Raw genomic sequence first — 18,374 nt, 5'->3', positions numbered from 1 at the left:
CAATTGGAATTTCTGGATACTTTCAAGGACAGTTCCATGTAGGGTATATTGCGGTAATTAAGATAGATGGTGACTAAGGTGTGGGTGACTTGTGAGCAGAATTGTTGGTCCAGGAAAGGGCATAACTGATGCACAATTCAGAATTGTTCAGAGACCTTCAAGCCATGACCGCCACCTCATCCTTACAATTAGGATTGTAGCGATACATAAATCAGACTCTGACTTTGAACTTTTGATTTAATATATTGACATTTTAAAATATTTTTCTTTGCTAACCATATTCAGCTAGCCAGTGGCGTGCATTTGACTTTGTAACATAGTTTACTTACTACTTTTGGTAGCAGGATTTCAAAACAGAGTGCCTGACAATAAGGTTTATTCATGGAACAGTAATATTTGGTATACTACAAAATATAACCAACTAATTCTTCTCCAGGTATGCTTATTAATAGCTTGCAGAACAGCATATAATAGCTCAGAATAATATTTCTTGATACTATTTATTTTAGATCATACTTTGATTAGCTATACTTAAATACAACTATGTATTTTTCAAAATGGGGTATTTTTTTTAAAGTAACTAACTGTAAGATCATTGTAATTTAGAAATATTCATTTCTTTATTTAGAAATGTTTAGTCTACTTCTGAGGGTAGATTGGTCTATCATGATACACATTGCTCCATTTATAAGATCAGCATAAAATTGCCTTTTTTCAACAATAAAGATGTATAACGACAACAATGAAATTAATGGTATATGGATGGGGTTCATATAACTTTATTCTGAATTATAGAAATGTTTTAATTATTTTAAATTTACACGGTATTTCCTAAAATGTGCTACAATTAATTTTAATTATCTTTTGTTTTCAAGTATTTTTTTTTTTATAATCATGAAGAAAATATACAAGGTTGAAGACTAACCTCTTCTAACTGACAGGCTTTGATGACACTTTTATATCGATATTCATCATAAGAAACACCAAATATTATGTTTTCTTTAATTGTTCCAGGCATAATCCATGACACTTGAGGACAAAAGGAAATTCTTCCACTGTGTTTGATTTTACCTTCTAAAGGTTCCAACTCTCCCATGATCAGCATTAGAAGAGAAGTCTATTATTGAGAATGATAGCAATAATTAATATTTGTTCATTAGATCTGTACAACAAGCCTACTAAACTTAACTGTTCTTATTCTGCTATTTTTAGATTAATGGGACATACCAAGGTCATATTTAATCTTTAAAACAATATCAGAGAAATGTTTAAATGTCTGCTTAATTCTAGCAGAGCTCAAAATGTACAATTATTAAAAACTCAGGAAAAACAGTCTAGATATTAGTGTCTTAATGGCAATGTTTCAACTTTAAAAGGCAAAAGAAATGTGAAATTGTCTGTAAACTCTAAATCTGGTGCTTACCTGTGCCTTTTGAAATTGATTAATTTTTAATTCATTATATAAATAATCTGTGCTGATCTTGCATTTCTTAATATTTATTTCAGCATTTTATTTCAATACTAATTTGAAAAATCTTCAGAAAGCTATGGAATACATATTCCAAAATCAAATGACAAGAACCTACTTTAATTAGAAATAATAATCTACTAGCAATCAACATATATCAACAATTGAGAATATATGTCAAAAGTAAATCCAAGCACCAAAATAAAAAAGTAGCTTTAAACAATTTTATGTGTTGAGGACACAGAATCTGATTTCCTTAGTTCTTTGCAGAATTTACTCATTTTGACATTCTTAGCATGAAAATAAATAAGCAGTCACACCTAGTATAAAAAACCATTGAGCACAATAAGAGTAAAAAAAACATTATATTTATTAAAGAGTCAAGAGTATTATTCCTTAAGCATCAATAGAATGGAAATGCCTGGTTTCGGATTCTCTTCAGTGTTTTTGAAAAAAAATCGCAACATTTATTTTGTAACAGTAGTATTTGTTTCATTTAAAATATTTTAAATGTTGGGGACTTCCTCAACTATATTGATATCTCAGTTGCAGAGAATATGAATGGCACATGGCCTGGGCACATGGCGTGGATTCTGCATTGCAATACTCAAAGATACAAAGCTCACGTTATTATAGGCAGAACAATATTTGTATTTTAACTCAATACTAGACTAGCTTAGTATGTATGGTATGTTATGTATGTACAGTATATATATGCCCTTATGCACACACACACACACACACACACACACACACACACACAGAGTATATTGCTGAATTAACATATTTATACTTTAGCAATCAGCCTTTTTTTTTTTTTTACCTTGCCTGCTCCAGTAGATCCAGCAACAGCAAGTAGTTTTCCTTTTTCAATCTTGAAATTGATGTCTTTAAGGACAGGAGTAAAATGAAAAGTGAAATTACTGAAGAAGAGACCATCATTTGTTGATGGTATCTTATTATTACCATGTTCCTGTTTTGTTTTTGTGAAGATCTCTCCACTTCCCTGAAAAGAAAGAAAGAAAGAAAGAAGGAAGGAAGGAAGGAAGGAAGGAAGGAAGGAAGGAAGGAAGGAAGGAAAGAAAGAAAGAAAGAAAGAAAGAAAGAAAGAAAGAAAGAAAGAAAGAAAGAAAGAAAGAAAGAAAGAAAGAAAGAAAGAAAGAAAGAAAGAAAGTCAGTCCTTCAAATTGTAAAATGCCAAAGAGTAACGTAGGCTTGTTTGTTTATTGTATATCTGACTTTACAATTTGGACATGTGCTACATAATGTTCCCACTTCCTATTTTTACCACAATAACAATATTGTTATTATTGGTGGGTTTGGCTGAGAGACAGTATAACACTCTGCTATTCTAGAATTTTTCATAGATATATCAATCCTTCTAATATTTATTTCATATCCTTTGTCCATTTCTTTACCCCATTAAATTATTTCATTTGTTGCTGTTATTTTAAAAATATCTGGCATATCTGAATTAGTTGTTAGTTTACAGTGAAACTGTACCATGTGTTTGTTTATATATACTTTAAAAAACATGCTTTAAATTCAATTATCTATTGATCTGGGATAGACTCCTACTCCCTCTATACTACTACTGGCATATACTACTGGCAATTAAGCGATTTCACAGCACACTTTTTAATTATGATCAAGGTTGATTAAATTTCTCTTTCCAGCATGATCCACAATTATGATTTGATGTAGATCCCAGGTGTCAAACCCGTGGCGTCACGTTGCCATCACGTGATATATTGCATCGTTTTTCTCTTTGCGAAGCTGGGGGGTGGACATGGCCTGCATAAGTTGCATCTGGCCCATGGGCTGTCAGTTTGACATCCTGATGTAGATTTTGAATTAAAAGAAATTTTATTAATCTTTTCTATAAATCAATTGTTTCTATTTATTCGCTTTTTATCTCACCTTTATTATGTTATAAGCAACTCAAGGAAGCAAAGATACACAATATTCCTTCCCCCTATTTTTCCCACAAAAAAATGGGGTGAGACAGAGAGAGAGGCTGGCCCAAAGGTACCCAGATGACTTTCATATCCAAAATAGAACTAGAATTCACAGCCTGGTTTCTAAGCCAGTACCTTAACCACAAAATCAAACTGGTTCTTCTTTTGAATAGATATAGTTAATTGGATATATTATTGTAATCAAAAGTATTACAGGGAATATCATACAAGACTGACTAATAATAACAATAATAAACATATTACAATGCCGATATATTATGACATTCTAGGTTCTTGGGAAAAACCAGTGTATATGAAGGCCAATACCAGCTAAAGAAGTCATAGCCATGGATTTACATTGTTAGTTATCAACTAACAAGGTTTGTAATATGAACATAATGTTACTTATTAGCATTGTTAGAATGCAAATCGTCTTCTTTCAGTAATAATGAATTAGATGAAGTAGCTCCAATTGCTACTACATACTAATCTGTCCATTTTTATACCATTGCCAAAGCCATTAAACGTTGTCATATTTTAAGGGTGGAACTACTCTGTGAGTATAGTCAGCCTTCCTAGAGTGTGGCATGGTGACATGCAATAAAAATCAAATTGTAGTATTACCTCATCCCAAAAAGCTGTTATTTTATCCAGTTCAAGGCCCGTGGTTGTTAAATTATATTCCAGTGTTTTGTATTCGTCTTTTTGCAAAAAATCCTGTAAATTTAATTGTGAGAGTTTTAAAGACAAATATAACACAATATACTGAACTTTGGACATTTAAATGTTTCTTTTTTATTTTCCGGTTCTCATACCAAATAATGTTAATTACAAGACAGAAATAAATAACTATAAATAGCCTATCTATTCTAATGAAAATGTATATTGAAAGCTGTGACATGATGTGGTGGGAAAATGTCAAGCAAAATGTTTTAATAGTGAAACAAGTCCTCCTTATTATATCTGGATTCTTATTACTTCTTAAGTCAAAAATATGAACTAGTTAAATTCACCTCTATTAACCAAATCTATGCTATAGTTGCTTCCTATTACAAAAAGTTGGACTTGGGGCTATCCTTGAAGAATAAGGGAACATGGCGGGGGGAGGGGGGGAGACATGGTTTAAATCTTTAAATATATTAATGTAAAAAAGGCTCTAGAAAGCAGCATTTTCAATATTAAAGCAAAAATGAATAACTTCAACTGACAGGTGGGAAGTTCAAAAATAATGTTAGCAAATTGTACAGAAAGAGTAGTGAGGGCTTGGAACCAACATCTAGCAGAGGTAGTGGGTCAATCATCTGAGTTTAAACATGCCTGAGATAAATGCATGTTCATTATATGACAAAAATCTAAATAAAAAAATTAAAAACTCAAAGGACAGACTCAACGAACCACTAAATATTTTTCTGCTGTCAGTTTTCTGTTTTTCTATAAAGAAGCAGCATAGACAGCAATGTATTTTTTTTTCTTAACCAATTTATGTGGCTACCTATCTTAATGAAATAACTCTCAGCAGTTAATAAAAAATATGCATAAAATACCACACTACAAAGTCATGAAATAACAGAGAATTTCCCCACCAAGACACAAAACAGGCCACAAGTACTGGTCTCAACTAACATAGTGAATTCTGCATTTGAGCTAGGTCTTCAAGACCTCCCCGAAGACCGACAGAGTTGAAGCCATCTTAATACAAAGGGCAGACACTAAAAAAAGTAAACATGCTGGCTGGTTCCCACTAGATGACATAGTTTCACAGAAAAGACCTGCAATATATCTAGTCTGCTATAATTGGTGGGGTAGGTGGGCTCTAGAACCCATCTGTGAGACCATATCATAATGGGTGTGCCCCAATATATTTAGGTGATCTTTAGCTTTGGGAGATCCATTGGTTGTCTGTGGGCTTCTGAATATGATTCAAAGTGCTATTTGTCACCTATAACACTCCAGGCTCTAGTTATTCAAGACACCCTCTCCTCTGGCAATCTACCTATCCAGCCACACAGGTGAAGCTCGAAAAATTAGAATGTCGTGCAAAAGTTCATTTATTTCAGTAATGCAACTTAAAAGGTGAACCTAATATATGAGATAGACTCATTACATGCAAAGCAAGATAGTTCAAGCCGTGATTTGTCATAATTGTGGTGACAAAGGCTTATAGCTCATGAAAACCCCAAATCCACAATCTCAGAAAATTAGAATATTACATGCAATCAATAAAACAAGGATTGTACATAGAACAATATCGGACCTCTGAAAAGCAGAAGCATGCATATGTACTCAGTACTTGGTTTGGGCCCCTTTTGCAGCAATTACTGCCTCAATGCAGCATGGCATGGAAGCTATCAGCCTGTGGCACTGCTGAGGTGTTCTGGAAGACCAGGATGCTTCAGCTCTTCTGCATTGTTCGGTCTCATGTCTCTCATCTTTCTCTTGGCAATGCCCCATAGATTCTCTATGGGGTTCAGGTCAGGTGAGTTTGCTGGCCAATCAAGCACAGTAATCCCACGGTCATTGAACCAGGTTTTGGTGCTTTTGGCAGTGTGGGCAGGTGCCAAGTCCTGCTGGAAAATGAAGTCAGCATCCCCATAAAGCTCGTCTGCAGAAGGAAGCATGAAATGCTCCAAAATCTCCTGGTAGAGGGCTGTGTTGACCCTGGACTTAATGAAGCACAGTGGACCAACACCAGCAGATGACATGGCTCCCCAAATCAACACAGACCGTAGAAACTTCACACTGGACTTCAAGCATCTTGCAGTGTGTGCCTCTCCATTCTTCCTCCAGACTCTGGGTCCTTGGTTTCCAAATGAAAGGCAAAAGTTGCTCTCATCAGAAAAGAGGACTTTGGACCACTGAGCAACAGACCAGTTCTGTTTTTCTTTAGCCCAGGTAAGACGGACGCTTCTGACATTTGTTGTTCAGGAGCGGCTTGACAAGGGGAATACGACATTTGAAGCCCATGTCCAAGATCCGTCTGTGTGTGGTGGCTCTTGATGCACTGACTCCAGCCTCAGTCCACTCCTTGTGAAAGTCCCCAACACTTTTGAATGGCCTTTTCCTGACAATCCTCTCCAGGCTGCTGTCATCCCTGCTGCTTGTGCACCTTTTTCTTCTACACTTTTCCCTTCCACATAACTTTCTATTAATGTGCTTTGATAAAGCACTTTGGGAACATCCAACTTTGTTTGCAATTACCTTTTGAGGCTTTCCCTCCTTATGGAGGGTGTCAATGATGGGTTTTTTTTGCACAACTGTCAGGTCAGCAGTCTTTCCCATGATTGTGCTTCCTACTGAACCAGACTGAGAGACCATTTAAAGGCTCAGGAACCCTTTGCAGGTGTTATGGCTTAATTAGCTGATTAGAGTTGGGACACTTTGAGCCTAGAATATTGAACCTTTTTACAATATTCTAATTTTCTGAGATTGTGGATTTGGGGTTTTCATGAGCTGTAAGCCATAATCATCACAATTATGACAAATCACGGCTTGAACTATCTTGCTTTGCATGTAATGAGTCTATCTCATATATTAGTTTCATCTTTTAAGTTGCATTACTGAAATAAATGAACTTTTGCACGATATTCTAATTTTTCGAGTTTCATCTGTATACTATAGCATCAACTGTCTCCAAATCCAGTACTGTCACTTAATGAAGCCTCAGTTCTGGGCTTTTTCCATCACTGCCCACATCATCTGGAATACCCTCCTGGTCGAATTTCTGCCTGCTAAGTTAAAACTGGTTTCCCAAATAGCATTTAATAAAAGTCAGTAAAATAATACTCTAACATATTTTGTATGATAAATTGGCAAGATAAGACACCACAAAAGAATAAATTATAACTTGCAATGAATTAGATTTAGATACTATACCTGTATCTTGTTTATTGCTCCAAGAGAATCATACCATGTCTGCACTGCCCAAGGGAACTGTCTAGTGACTGTCATACGAAGAACAATGCAGTATGATATGGTAGTAAATATTTTTCTAAGGAAAATTCCATGGATCAGTGCATATGGAAGGACAGCCAAAAATACCACAAAAAAACCAGAGAAGAAGAAAGCCGAACTATTGAAGTATCTCACATATGCAGCTTTTTGAGTCAGCTTCAGTTCACTTCTGTAAAATGATAGGCAAAAACTGAAAATCCAATACAAAAATTGAAACTCTACAGCTAGAATGGCATAATTCTAAAATATGAAACAATTATGAATGCAAATAAAAAAGTTTTGAAAGTTACAGTAGTTTGGAATGTGTATTCTCAATACCTTTTTATTCATAACAATTAAACTGAGTAATAGAAATTAGCGAAAAGATTGTCCAGTAGGCTTCAGGGCTAAGTGAGAATTTTAAATTCAAAGAATTTACTACTATCCTATAGTCTGCATGGATTAATATTTTAAGTTTGAAATAAGGGGCTTACTGCTACAACAACACTCTACCTTCTAAAGCAGGGGTCTCAAACGCCTGCTTTTGTCATGGTGGCATCACGTGACATATCGGGACTTTTTTTTCCCCTTCACTAAACTGAACGTGGGTTTGGCCACTGCATGACACATCTGGTCCACGGGCTGGGAATTTGACAGCCCTGTTCTAAAGCAAAATGCAGTTCTTCAACTTCAAATTACACTGAAACCATCATTAGATATAGCTGGCAAGTTATGACATTATATTTGCTACTGCATCTGTTTTGCTGTCAAAATTCTAGAGATTTCAGAAAATTATATAAGTCAAAGAATCTATGGGTAGGGCCAGAATAATTATTTTCTCTGTGTAAATGTGGGTATGTCTGTGGTAAGGAAGAGTGATATGCTATAAAAAAAACAAAAACAATGAAAGCAACTTCCCTTTTCTTTTGTCTTAAAATTTATTTCATTTTATCTCTAATATGACTTTTAAAAGATTCTAGATCTGAGGTTTTCAAATTAACTACTGCCAAATAAAATAATTCAAGCATTTTGAGAAATTATCTCCTTCTATTATTTCTGGAAAGCGGAGTCTTGAAATATAAATTAACTAGAGAAGTAAAGTGCAGTAAATGTTTCCTATTGACTTGTTAGAATGCAAGGGTTTATGTGCAACAGTTCAGGAAACAACAAAGCTCCTTATTAATGTAAGTCCAGACAGAAATATGTACAGTGATATAATGAAGAGAAAGCAGTAAATTTTGTTTTAAAGCACACTTCACTCTAGCAGAGTGCTGTAGCAACGGGAAGTTAATCAATCAAGGAGTATGTATCATCAAGGTTGAATTGAGAAGAAAAACTCTTTTCCCGGAGATTTTAGTAGACTTGAGTTAATATCAGCAGTCAAACACTAAAGCAGATTATGAAGAGTTTTAGAGAGAGAAAAATAGCGGAAATATCTGACCAAAAAGACAGCAAATCAAATTCACTGTTGAGATTTGGAACATGATCAGATAGGGGTGGGGAATTCTTTGCCTCAAGATTATGCTTAAACCAGGTACAATTAAATTATGTTGATTTGGTTTCAATGGAGAGAAAGAAGTTATAGAAAATTTAATATTATTGTTATGCTAAATAGCAATAGCTAATATTAGATGAAAAATCAGTTGGACACACCTCCAATTAAATATCTTTAGTACTGAAATAATCAGCAGTACTAGTGAATCAGTATAGGTGAAACAGTTAAGGTATAAATTCATGGACAATTTGGAAAAAGTAAATGAGAAAATTAAATACAACACAAATTTGAAACAAGAGACTGGTATTTTAATGAATGAAAATCAGAAATCATGGCTATTATTTTTCTTTTTAAAAAACAAAACAATTTAAGCAATTTAATACTGACAATGTATAAATGTATAAATCTATTCAAATATTTTTGATAAATATCAATTAGAGTCTCATTGCCAACACTTCTCTATTTCTATTCTGAGCTCCTTTCATTCCTTTCATTCTTAAATATTGTGTTTCAATATCACACTTTCAGGGTATAAAGGATCTTCAAATTAGATTGAATTTCTTTTACCTGAGAAGATTTATGGTTGTAATTTTAGCATTCTTTCTATTTTCTAAAAAAGTAGAGTCTCTAATAAATTTTAACTTATTATTTATAATTTGTACACTGTGTACCAGATACTAAGTCTCCAAGTTTTCTTTTTGAAAAAATAGAATGTAATGGCACACCCAGTTCTACAGTAAGTTCTGCAAAACAAATAATAAACTATTTATTAAGGAAAACATAGAGTAATCATATAATATTTACGGAAATGACTCATAAAATAATTCTAAATAGTAAATAATCTAGTCCCAGATACAAAGTCTGAGAAAAATACCTATTCACAAATATGGGCTTTTATCTATTTTATCTATTATTTCAGCAAAGAGGTAGAATTACACAGGAATGTGAACAAATGATTACTTTTTGCTTCTTTGACATTTGGTGTCCTTTTAAAAATAAAAATCCTGACAAATGATATTGTTAAAAAAAAACACTTTAAAGAAACCTAAAAATATGTTCCCTAGGGCAGCGGTCCCCAACCTTTGGGGCAACAGGGACCAGGTCCATGGAGAGAGGTCTTCCAGTGGACTGGAGGAGATGTGGGTTTATGTGCTGCCTGCATACCATGGGTGGGACTTTGCTTGTTTGTGGGGCCCTCTTTCTGCTATGCTGCAGCCCCCATAGACGGGGGATTGGAAATTTCTGCCCTAGAGTTCCATGTCAACAGCTCCTTAAAAAATCAGCCGACCTTCAAAAATTAAGGAGAGAAGGAAATGGGAAACAGGGCTGAAGTTTAAAATGTTTCCATTTATATCATTGTTTTTTAACAATCTCAGAATAAACTGCATACGGCTAAAGTTTCATTTCGTTTTGTGTATCTCAGTTTCAGATGATATGAAATTCAAAAGAATTCTATACGATCTAAATCAGCAGCCACCAACCGGCGGGCTGCGGCCCACAGGTGGGCCGTGAGAAAATTTTGGTGGGCCGCAGAGACATCTCACCCCCAGAGCACCCCCCCCCAAAGCAATTAATCCAGGCTGCGCAGAAACACAAGTGCTGTGCCGCCCACATGGCCCGCGGGAACCCTCCCCGCCCACTCACTCCTTACCCGGTAAACTTGCCTGCTAAATTTCTATTTTTCCTTTTTCCGACCATCATCTGTTCTCTGTGCTGGGAGATTTAGATTAGCTAGGAAGCAGAAAATGGTTGGATTTCTTGCTTTCCAGCTCGTCTTTAAATCTTCGGCTCTGCTTTTAAGTACAGTCGAACCTCCCTTAGGACCGAAGGTTTGCTTGCAAGCAAATTCAGTGCAAACTCATGGCAAGCAAATTTGAGAGACTGAGCTAGCCAATGGCAGATAGATAGATAGATAGATAGATAGATAGATAGATAGATAGATAGATAGATAGATAGATAGATAATTGAATGATTCTGTGAGCAACTCAATCTGCCTGATTTTCCTGATTTTGGGTAAAAGTTGCTCTTTTTCTATAAAAAATTCAATATTTACATGTATGGTGTGTTGTGAGTTAATTTTGTGAGTTTGCTTGCAAGCAAATTTTATGTGACAGACTGAGCTAGCCAATGGCAGATAGATAGATCTCTGAATGAATCTGTGATTCTGTGAGCAACTCAATCTGCCTGCCTGCTTTGCCTGATTTTGGGTAAAAGTTGCTCTTTTTTAATAAAAAAATCAATATTTATATAAATATATAATATTTACATACAAGCCACGCCCAGCCAGTCACATGACTAAGCCACACCCACAAATTAGGCCACACCCACAGAACCAGTTAGTGATCCCTGGGATCTAAAATTATGAGTTTGGTGGTCCCTGAGGTCCAAAAGGTTAGCGACCCCTGATCTAAATCAAGTGTCCCCAACCCCGGCTCACCACCCACTACTGGGCTGTTACTTATTTGGAACCGGGCTGCATGAGAGGCAGTTGGTGCACATGCATGCATGTGCAGCTCAACTTGCAGTCCAGCTATGTGGGATGCGCATATGCACCGGACTGCCGCTTACACGACTTGAGGTGCGTAGGCGCATGTGTGTGCTCCAACTCATCATTTATGCAGTCTGGTTCCCCTCTCCCCCCCTCCAGCTGGGCCTCCAAGCTGCAAAAGTTGAGGATGCTATTCTAAATGACCTATTGAAAGATGAATTCTATTCATTATATGGCTGATTTCCAGATAAAAATATAGAACCAGGTGTGACTCCTGGGTAAAGTGATTTTTGCAAAGTTTTTATTCAGATAGGCCATCATAACATAGACAAAGACAGACAGCACAGCAGGTAAAAATAATTGTTTGGATCAGCATGACCCAACAGTTTTATTACAACAACTATTATGTTACAAACTAAACTTTTATCTCATTGTTGGGTTATGCAACATATATGCCATGCATGTAAGATGGACAAATATAAATACTTACTGTCGCAGACTTTCAATCATATTTTCCATTGCATCTTCCCAACAATAAGCCTTTACTGATTGTATATTCTCTATCATTTCTGAGGTAATTACAAGTCTTTCGTTGATCTTTCCTGCTCGCTGATCTCTGTAGATAATTATGTTCTATATTTAATATTCATCATACTGAAAATCTGATAAGCACTGCACACAATATACTACCAGTATCAATAAGGTATCTATTCATGCCATAAACTAGAAGTGTACAGAAAATTGTTTGTTATTCTAATAACAAGTTCCTAAAATACTTCAAATGTCCTATGATCAAGTTCAAATGATTATTCAATACTTTTTTAAAAAGCTGCATTGGTATAGATGTGCCATTATGTAAAACTTAATGCAAAATACAGAGCTAGAAACCAAAAATTTATTTGAGAATAGTAACCTTATGTATAGACGTAAAAACACTAGCCTTGTGTGTGTGTGTTTCCACTGAGTCCATGAAACATTTTTTTTCTGAATAACATGTAACAATAAACATTTAGAAGTATATTGAACTCCATGTGGAAATAAGCAAATAATAGTAGTACAAGGTTTGTTGTACGTAAGGGGTAGTATCTTATAGCACAGCCCTACAGGAAATTGCTTGTGCCCTTTGCCATTTGGAAGTTGAAAAAGCATGCAAAGTGTAGTGTAAATGCTAAAGTAGGCCTAGCTTAAAATAAATCATCAACTATTGTTACTTCTGTTCTTGCTACCTGTGGAAGGTTTAAATGTTTTTGCTCCACAAAAGGTTAAGTATAATTCTTAGGAGTCAAAGAGTTACCCACTTTAACCAAGTTTTGTTCTTTATTTCAGCCATTTCCAGTTTCTCAAAGCATAGCTACTGGAATCAAGGCAAAGGAAGATATACTAGATCGTATTGTGTCAAGATAGAGCCACTTGTTGGACATTATTCCTTTAATAACAGGTATATAAATTACATATAGATTATATGTGTTGCCCAGGAAACAGAGTTAATGTCCCAAATACTCTTGGTCAGGCAGATACAATAGGCTCAGCTGCTGAAGAAAAATCTAAAATGCTTCTTCCCTTAGGAGTATGGCCATGGCTTTCCCACAACCAGACTGTTGCCTGTTTTTCTGTTCCATGTTGAAGATCATTTTCTGGCTTCTTTATTTAAGAAGTTTTATTTAAGAACCTTAATACAGCATCCATTCAACAACAGTTCAAAATTGCAGTGATGCTGAACAAAGGGATTAAATCCTTAAAGGTTATGGGCATTGTAGCACCCATGTGGTCATGTGATCAAAATTCAGGCACCTTGTAGTCCGCTTAAATTTATGACTGCTTCAGTACTTCAAGTCTCTTCCTATCTCCCCCCCATCTTTTGGCCACCTGCATTCTACAGGTCTCTGCTGCCCTTGTTGACTTTCACCATCCTCTTTCTCCCACTGTGCTGACCAAGCATATCCTGCCTGGCCTTTTGTGAGGCATCTTCTGACCATGTGAGGCTTTCTTCCCAAGTTTACATACAGTGGATCCTCAGGAGACCTGGGGGAGATGGCCTGATGTAGCCAGAAACTGATTCGTGAAGGGCCTGGTTGGGACACGCCACAACAGCAGCACCAAGAAGACAGCAAAGGCCAGCTGGGGCAAAAAAGGGCAAGATGGCAGAGGGATCAGAGTGCAGGGTGAGGAGGACGACTACAGCTGGGACTAGCTGGGGTGGCTGAGTTTTGCACCATGTTATTGGTACAGCTGGAGCTTCCCAGCAGAACAAAAATGCCTATTGTGTTCCTTGCCATCTTTGTGCCATTCTACAGAAGAAAGGGCTTCTTGTTGACCAGAGTCAAAAGGCAGGATGCAGGATGGCCAAAAGGGCAGAAATTGGGGGAGTGGGGGGGAGGCAGTAAAAGCAGTTCTTTATCTTATAAGAACTAAGGCTTGGGGCTGGATGGGACTTAAACTTGAAATGGGTTAGGTCAGTGATGGCTAACCTATGACACGCGTGTCACTCGTGACACGCCGAGGCACTTTGACTGACACGCCTGTTGGTGTGGGGAAAACCTGCACATTTAGAGGCTGCCTGTGCTCTGCTCCAATCCCTGCTCCCTGCTTGTTGCGTGGAGGCGTGGTGTCACCGCTGCCGCAAGATCTTTGCAGCAGAGAACCAGTTTTAACCGCCATAAACTGAGGTTTGTCAGTTTCATTACCTCAGGAACGCTACAGGAGGAAAGGAGATCCATGAGGTTCACAGCCCTGTAAGGTGGCCTTCCGATCCCCACATCCTGCACCTGCAGCCCTGAGACCAGGGAGACGAGTTTCACAGCCCTGTGTGATCACCCCAGCCCAGTCCGTCATAAACCAAATTATTGATATTTCTTGAAGTGACACACGACCCGAGGAAGGCTACACTTTTTCCCGATTTTCGACACACTAAGCTGAAAGGGTTAGCCATCACTGGGTTAGATTGTGGTGGGTCCTCAGGTAGTGGAATTCAGTTAAAGATGGTAACAGGGATTGTCACGATTGCCCTTGCTTAGTGGCTGAAATTCAGGTAAATTTGAGGACTACCGTTATTTGAGAAAACTTGGTCACCTGTATTTCATCATCATTCGTCCTAGCCAGGCTTGGAAAAAGACAACAAGAATCAAGAATCCAAGCCCACAAAATGCTGATGCCTGCAACATCTCCCAGAGAAGCCCCATCAGCAACACAACTTGTAAAGGTGCAATCCATACAAAATGAGCCAAAGCCAGACCCTGAAAGAAAGAAAAAAATCACTATAAAAGCATAAGGAAACTATACATAGAAAGCAACACGAAAGCTGGTTAAGTGTGGCATGTTTGTCCAATCCAAATGAAATATCTTGGCTGTATATTCAACAATGTTGAGCAGCTATTCCATTTCAGGTGGTGTTTTTCCATGCAGCTTCTGATCAATCATGTAAAGGCAATGGAATAGGTTGGCAGATGTTTTTGATGTTTCATAGTCATGACCTGACTTGTTCAGTATTGTTGACAGAGGAGTCAATGCAACGACAAACACTAGTGGTTAGTGGCCAAATTCTTAAAAGTGTCTTCTCTTGATATAAACCTCTCCCTGTCTATTACCAGCAGTGGTGACTTACACTGTGCCACTGATCTTTGTACACATTTTATCATATTTAATCAGAGTAATGGTCCCACAGTTGCAATGCCTATTTTGTTCCTACAAACACCACAAGCTGGAGCAGATAAATCTGTTTTTGTGATTTCAAAATCTGGGAATAACACAGAATTTTATCTAAACCAGACTTAGCAACCCGGCACCTTGAAAGTGTAGTTTCTTCTAGCAGAAATCTCGGCAGTGAAGTGCAACGTTCTTTATGGTATGATCACTTTAATAAGAAATTACATCCATGCTGCTGTGATTTGTTTTGACCTCAGCTTGAAAAAGATTCTTACAGACCAACCAAACACTCCTGACATAAACAAAGTGGGAGGAGGAATCTATCTCTGACTGTTAACTATTCCTCTGTCCCACTTAAAGTTTAAGCAATTTAAATATCATCCACTAAAAATCAACAAATAATTTTCTGTATTTTCCTACTACCATTTGATTATTGCTAGCCAAGGAAAACAATAGCACGAGCACATGTAGCATTTGTTCCAAAAGTATATTAACACTAAAGTAGGGAAATAAATAACTATATAGAGCCCCAGTAGTGCAGTAGTTAGAGTGCAGTAGTGCAGGCTACTTCTACTGACAACCGGCTGCCTGCAATTTGGCAGTTCGAATCTCAACGAGCTCAAGGTTGACTCAGCCTTCCATCCTTCCGAGATGGGTAAAATGAGGACCCAAATTGTTGGGGGCAATATGCTCATTCTGTAAACCACTTAGAGAGGGCTGTAAAGCACTATAAAGTGGTATATAAGTCTAAGTGTTATTGCTATATAATATAGATATATCCAAAGATAAATGTTATGAATTTAGTATTATATATCCTATTCTCAGAGTTTGTCAATAGTTTAAGAAGTCACTTCAAATAGCAGGAATAATGTAATACAAACAGATAATTTGGATCCAAAAATTCAGGCAAGAGTGATGTTGTTAGCATACATAATAGTGTTGTTGTTGTTGTTTTATTGTTGTTTTGTTCTGATTTTTATAATTCGCTTAGAACTATTCTCTAGCAAACCTATCCATAGCAAAGAATTTACTTTAATTCTAGTAGTGTTAAGCACATTAATAATGGATTGAACCAATTCCTTCTCCTTCAAAGAAATGTATTAAACGCATGATCGTCAACATACTTCATCAAATTTGTTCAGGTTGTTTGAAAGGAGGCTAACAAGTTGTCCAGTACTTATGTTATCTAGGACTCTGCTTGACAGTTTTAAAGTCTGTAAAACAGAACAAAAATAAGAAGTTTATCAGCCAAAGCATGTAATAGCACAAACAGAAATAAAAAACTTCAGAGGATGTTAGTATGGTCTGTGCAATATAATTTTTCTTTTATTACAAACACACTTTTTTCCATCTACTACAGGATTACTCATAAATACTTACAATATTCAGAAGGGTTTACTCTATAAAAAAATATTTCAATAGATCCTGATTGTATCATTACCAATCACCACGCAAGAACAACAAATCATGAATAGCATGAGGCTCTTGCCAGGAAGAAATTGAAAACATTTTAACATCGTATCAGTTAAAATTGGCCTTGTAATCTGGGGATGAAGTAAAAGCTACTTCATTGGGACTTGTTCTTGAAAAAACAATTAAGCATCTCTGAAGTACAGTTAAATGTATATGTGGATAAAGTGTCAGACTCACAAATACCCTACTTGTTCACTCTGATTCTCTGTTCAGTTTGCAAGAACCAGGCAAAAAAAATTGCATCTGAAGTGATGAACTCTGATTTGTACTTAATTCCAAACTAAATTCATCTTTTTAAACTATACTTTCCAGTTAAGATTTTGGAAAGTAAACTGAGGTCAATCTTGATTTCCATTGAAATTTATATTTTGTGTTTGTAATTATAAATTAACGTTATTATTATTATTTATTGTGCATCCATTTCAGGACCCTGAATGGAAAAGGAATGGGTAGATTTTAAAATAAATAAGTAAATAGTAAGTTTATAGTAGCTGCAATAATCAGATTAGAGACTCTGTTTTTATTTTAATTTCAGATTCTTTTCACAGTTTATTACATTTGTAAGAAATAATCCACAAATACAGGTTTTTTTGTTTATTTTAGGTTTGTGCAATAGGAGAGTTTATATGTAATGGTAAATTAATTTTGTCATTCTTGGCTCATTAGCTACCTTTTTTCCTAGCATATTTAGATTCTCTCCTTCATGAGGCAAAATTAGTCCTTATTGCTCCATGTAGGCTTCATTCTACTCACAACTAGGGAAATTGGATGATGGTCATGTAGCTTATGTAACAACTCGTATTTTTACTCCCATTTTCTCTGTTACTGTTGGTTTGAACAAAGTATTAAGATACCCCCTGCTGAAACTGCACAACAAACTAAGTGTAGATCATCAAAAAAAGAAATGCTTCTTGACACAGTATGCTTTCATTACTGTAGCAATGTGAGGCCACAGCATGTTATTATCAATCCCCTATGCAGTTTAATTAGCCTTGAATTTCATTTAACCAAAATAGGAAACGTACCTTTTTATAAATTAAACTAAACATGGCTATCCTTATTTGCATTCCAATGTGATGAAGACCAAATATTGCTGGGTGGAGAAGTAACATTCGTACAATGAAGAGAAGACAGAGTCCTATGGCTAAATAGTAAGCTATTGATCGTTCTTGTGTATTAGCAGAATCATAAGAAGCAATTATTCTTCCCAGTAAAAGAGGCTGCACGGATTTAGTAACTTCCTGTGGTTAAAAAGAAAAAGTCAGATATTTTTGTCAGTTTTTTGAATAGCTAATACATATGAGCACTTGTTCAGCATATTTAAGCATGAAGAATTATAACCTTATCTTCAGACAATGAAGTGATGGTTAGCAGTGGGCAAAATGGATGCATGTCACAGACTATATTATGCTTCCTAAACTATAACTTCCCTCAAGAACAGAAGGGGAAGTAAGAAAATAAAATTCAGCAGCTACCCTGATTTGTTCTTATTTATGGAATTACAGGGAAAGCTTTCAATGTTCTTTGAAAAAGTAGCATTTGTCTTTTGGCTCAGGGAACATTCCCACCCATATGTCTGTTTTTGGAACTAATAAATGCAAAGTTGCAGAGCTATTCAATATTCCATAGCATATAATATTGTCCCTTTTAATAGCCTTATGATCAATATGTAGCATCTTTCTAACCTGCTCTTTATTGTAGAATAAATAATTTTAGGGTTATAAAGAATTTTATATATATAAAAAAGAATTATATTATTTGTTATATACTTTCCACTTGTTTGTGTTAGTAAGATGGGTGGCTATATATGTTCGTTTAATAAATAAAATAATGACTTATAATGACAGTGAGAGTTATTGGAGAGGATAATAATGAATATTTCAGGGATCCAGTATGAGCATAAAGAAAGGTGTTTTTTTT

General features: G+C 36.0%; 1 protein-coding gene across 2 annotated transcripts in view; it reads right to left on the bottom strand.

Annotated features, from left to right (window-relative positions):
* The window catches only part of CFTR (CF transmembrane conductance regulator), a 112,724-nt gene that overhangs the window by 55,764 nt on the left and 38,586 nt on the right, over positions 1–18,374 (bottom strand). For both annotated transcript variants that reach the window (XM_087969317.1, XM_026669081.2), the window contains exons 4-11: positions 17,480–17,695; positions 16,106–16,195; positions 14,409–14,572; positions 11,830–11,955; positions 7,300–7,546; positions 4,051–4,143; positions 2,292–2,474; positions 926–1,117 (exon numbers count right to left, since the gene is read on the bottom strand). In XM_087969317.1, coding sequence (XP_087825443.1) covers positions 926–1,117; positions 2,292–2,474; positions 4,051–4,143; positions 7,300–7,546; positions 11,830–11,955; positions 14,409–14,572; positions 16,106–16,195; positions 17,480–17,695 — 1,311 coding nt within the window. The remainder of the gene's footprint in view (positions 1–925; positions 1,118–2,291; positions 2,475–4,050; positions 4,144–7,299; positions 7,547–11,829; positions 11,956–14,408; positions 14,573–16,105; positions 16,196–17,479; positions 17,696–18,374) is intronic.

Source organism: Notechis scutatus, chromosome 6 (assembly GCF_049901735.1).
Source record: "Notechis scutatus isolate UNSWTSFEM ecotype Mainland chromosome 6, rNotScu1.2, whole genome shotgun sequence".
NCBI lineage: Eukaryota > Metazoa > Chordata > Lepidosauria > Squamata > Elapidae > Notechis > Notechis scutatus.
The sequence above is the reverse complement of the archived record's forward strand: the minus strand, read 5'-3'. Positions and strand labels throughout refer to the sequence as shown.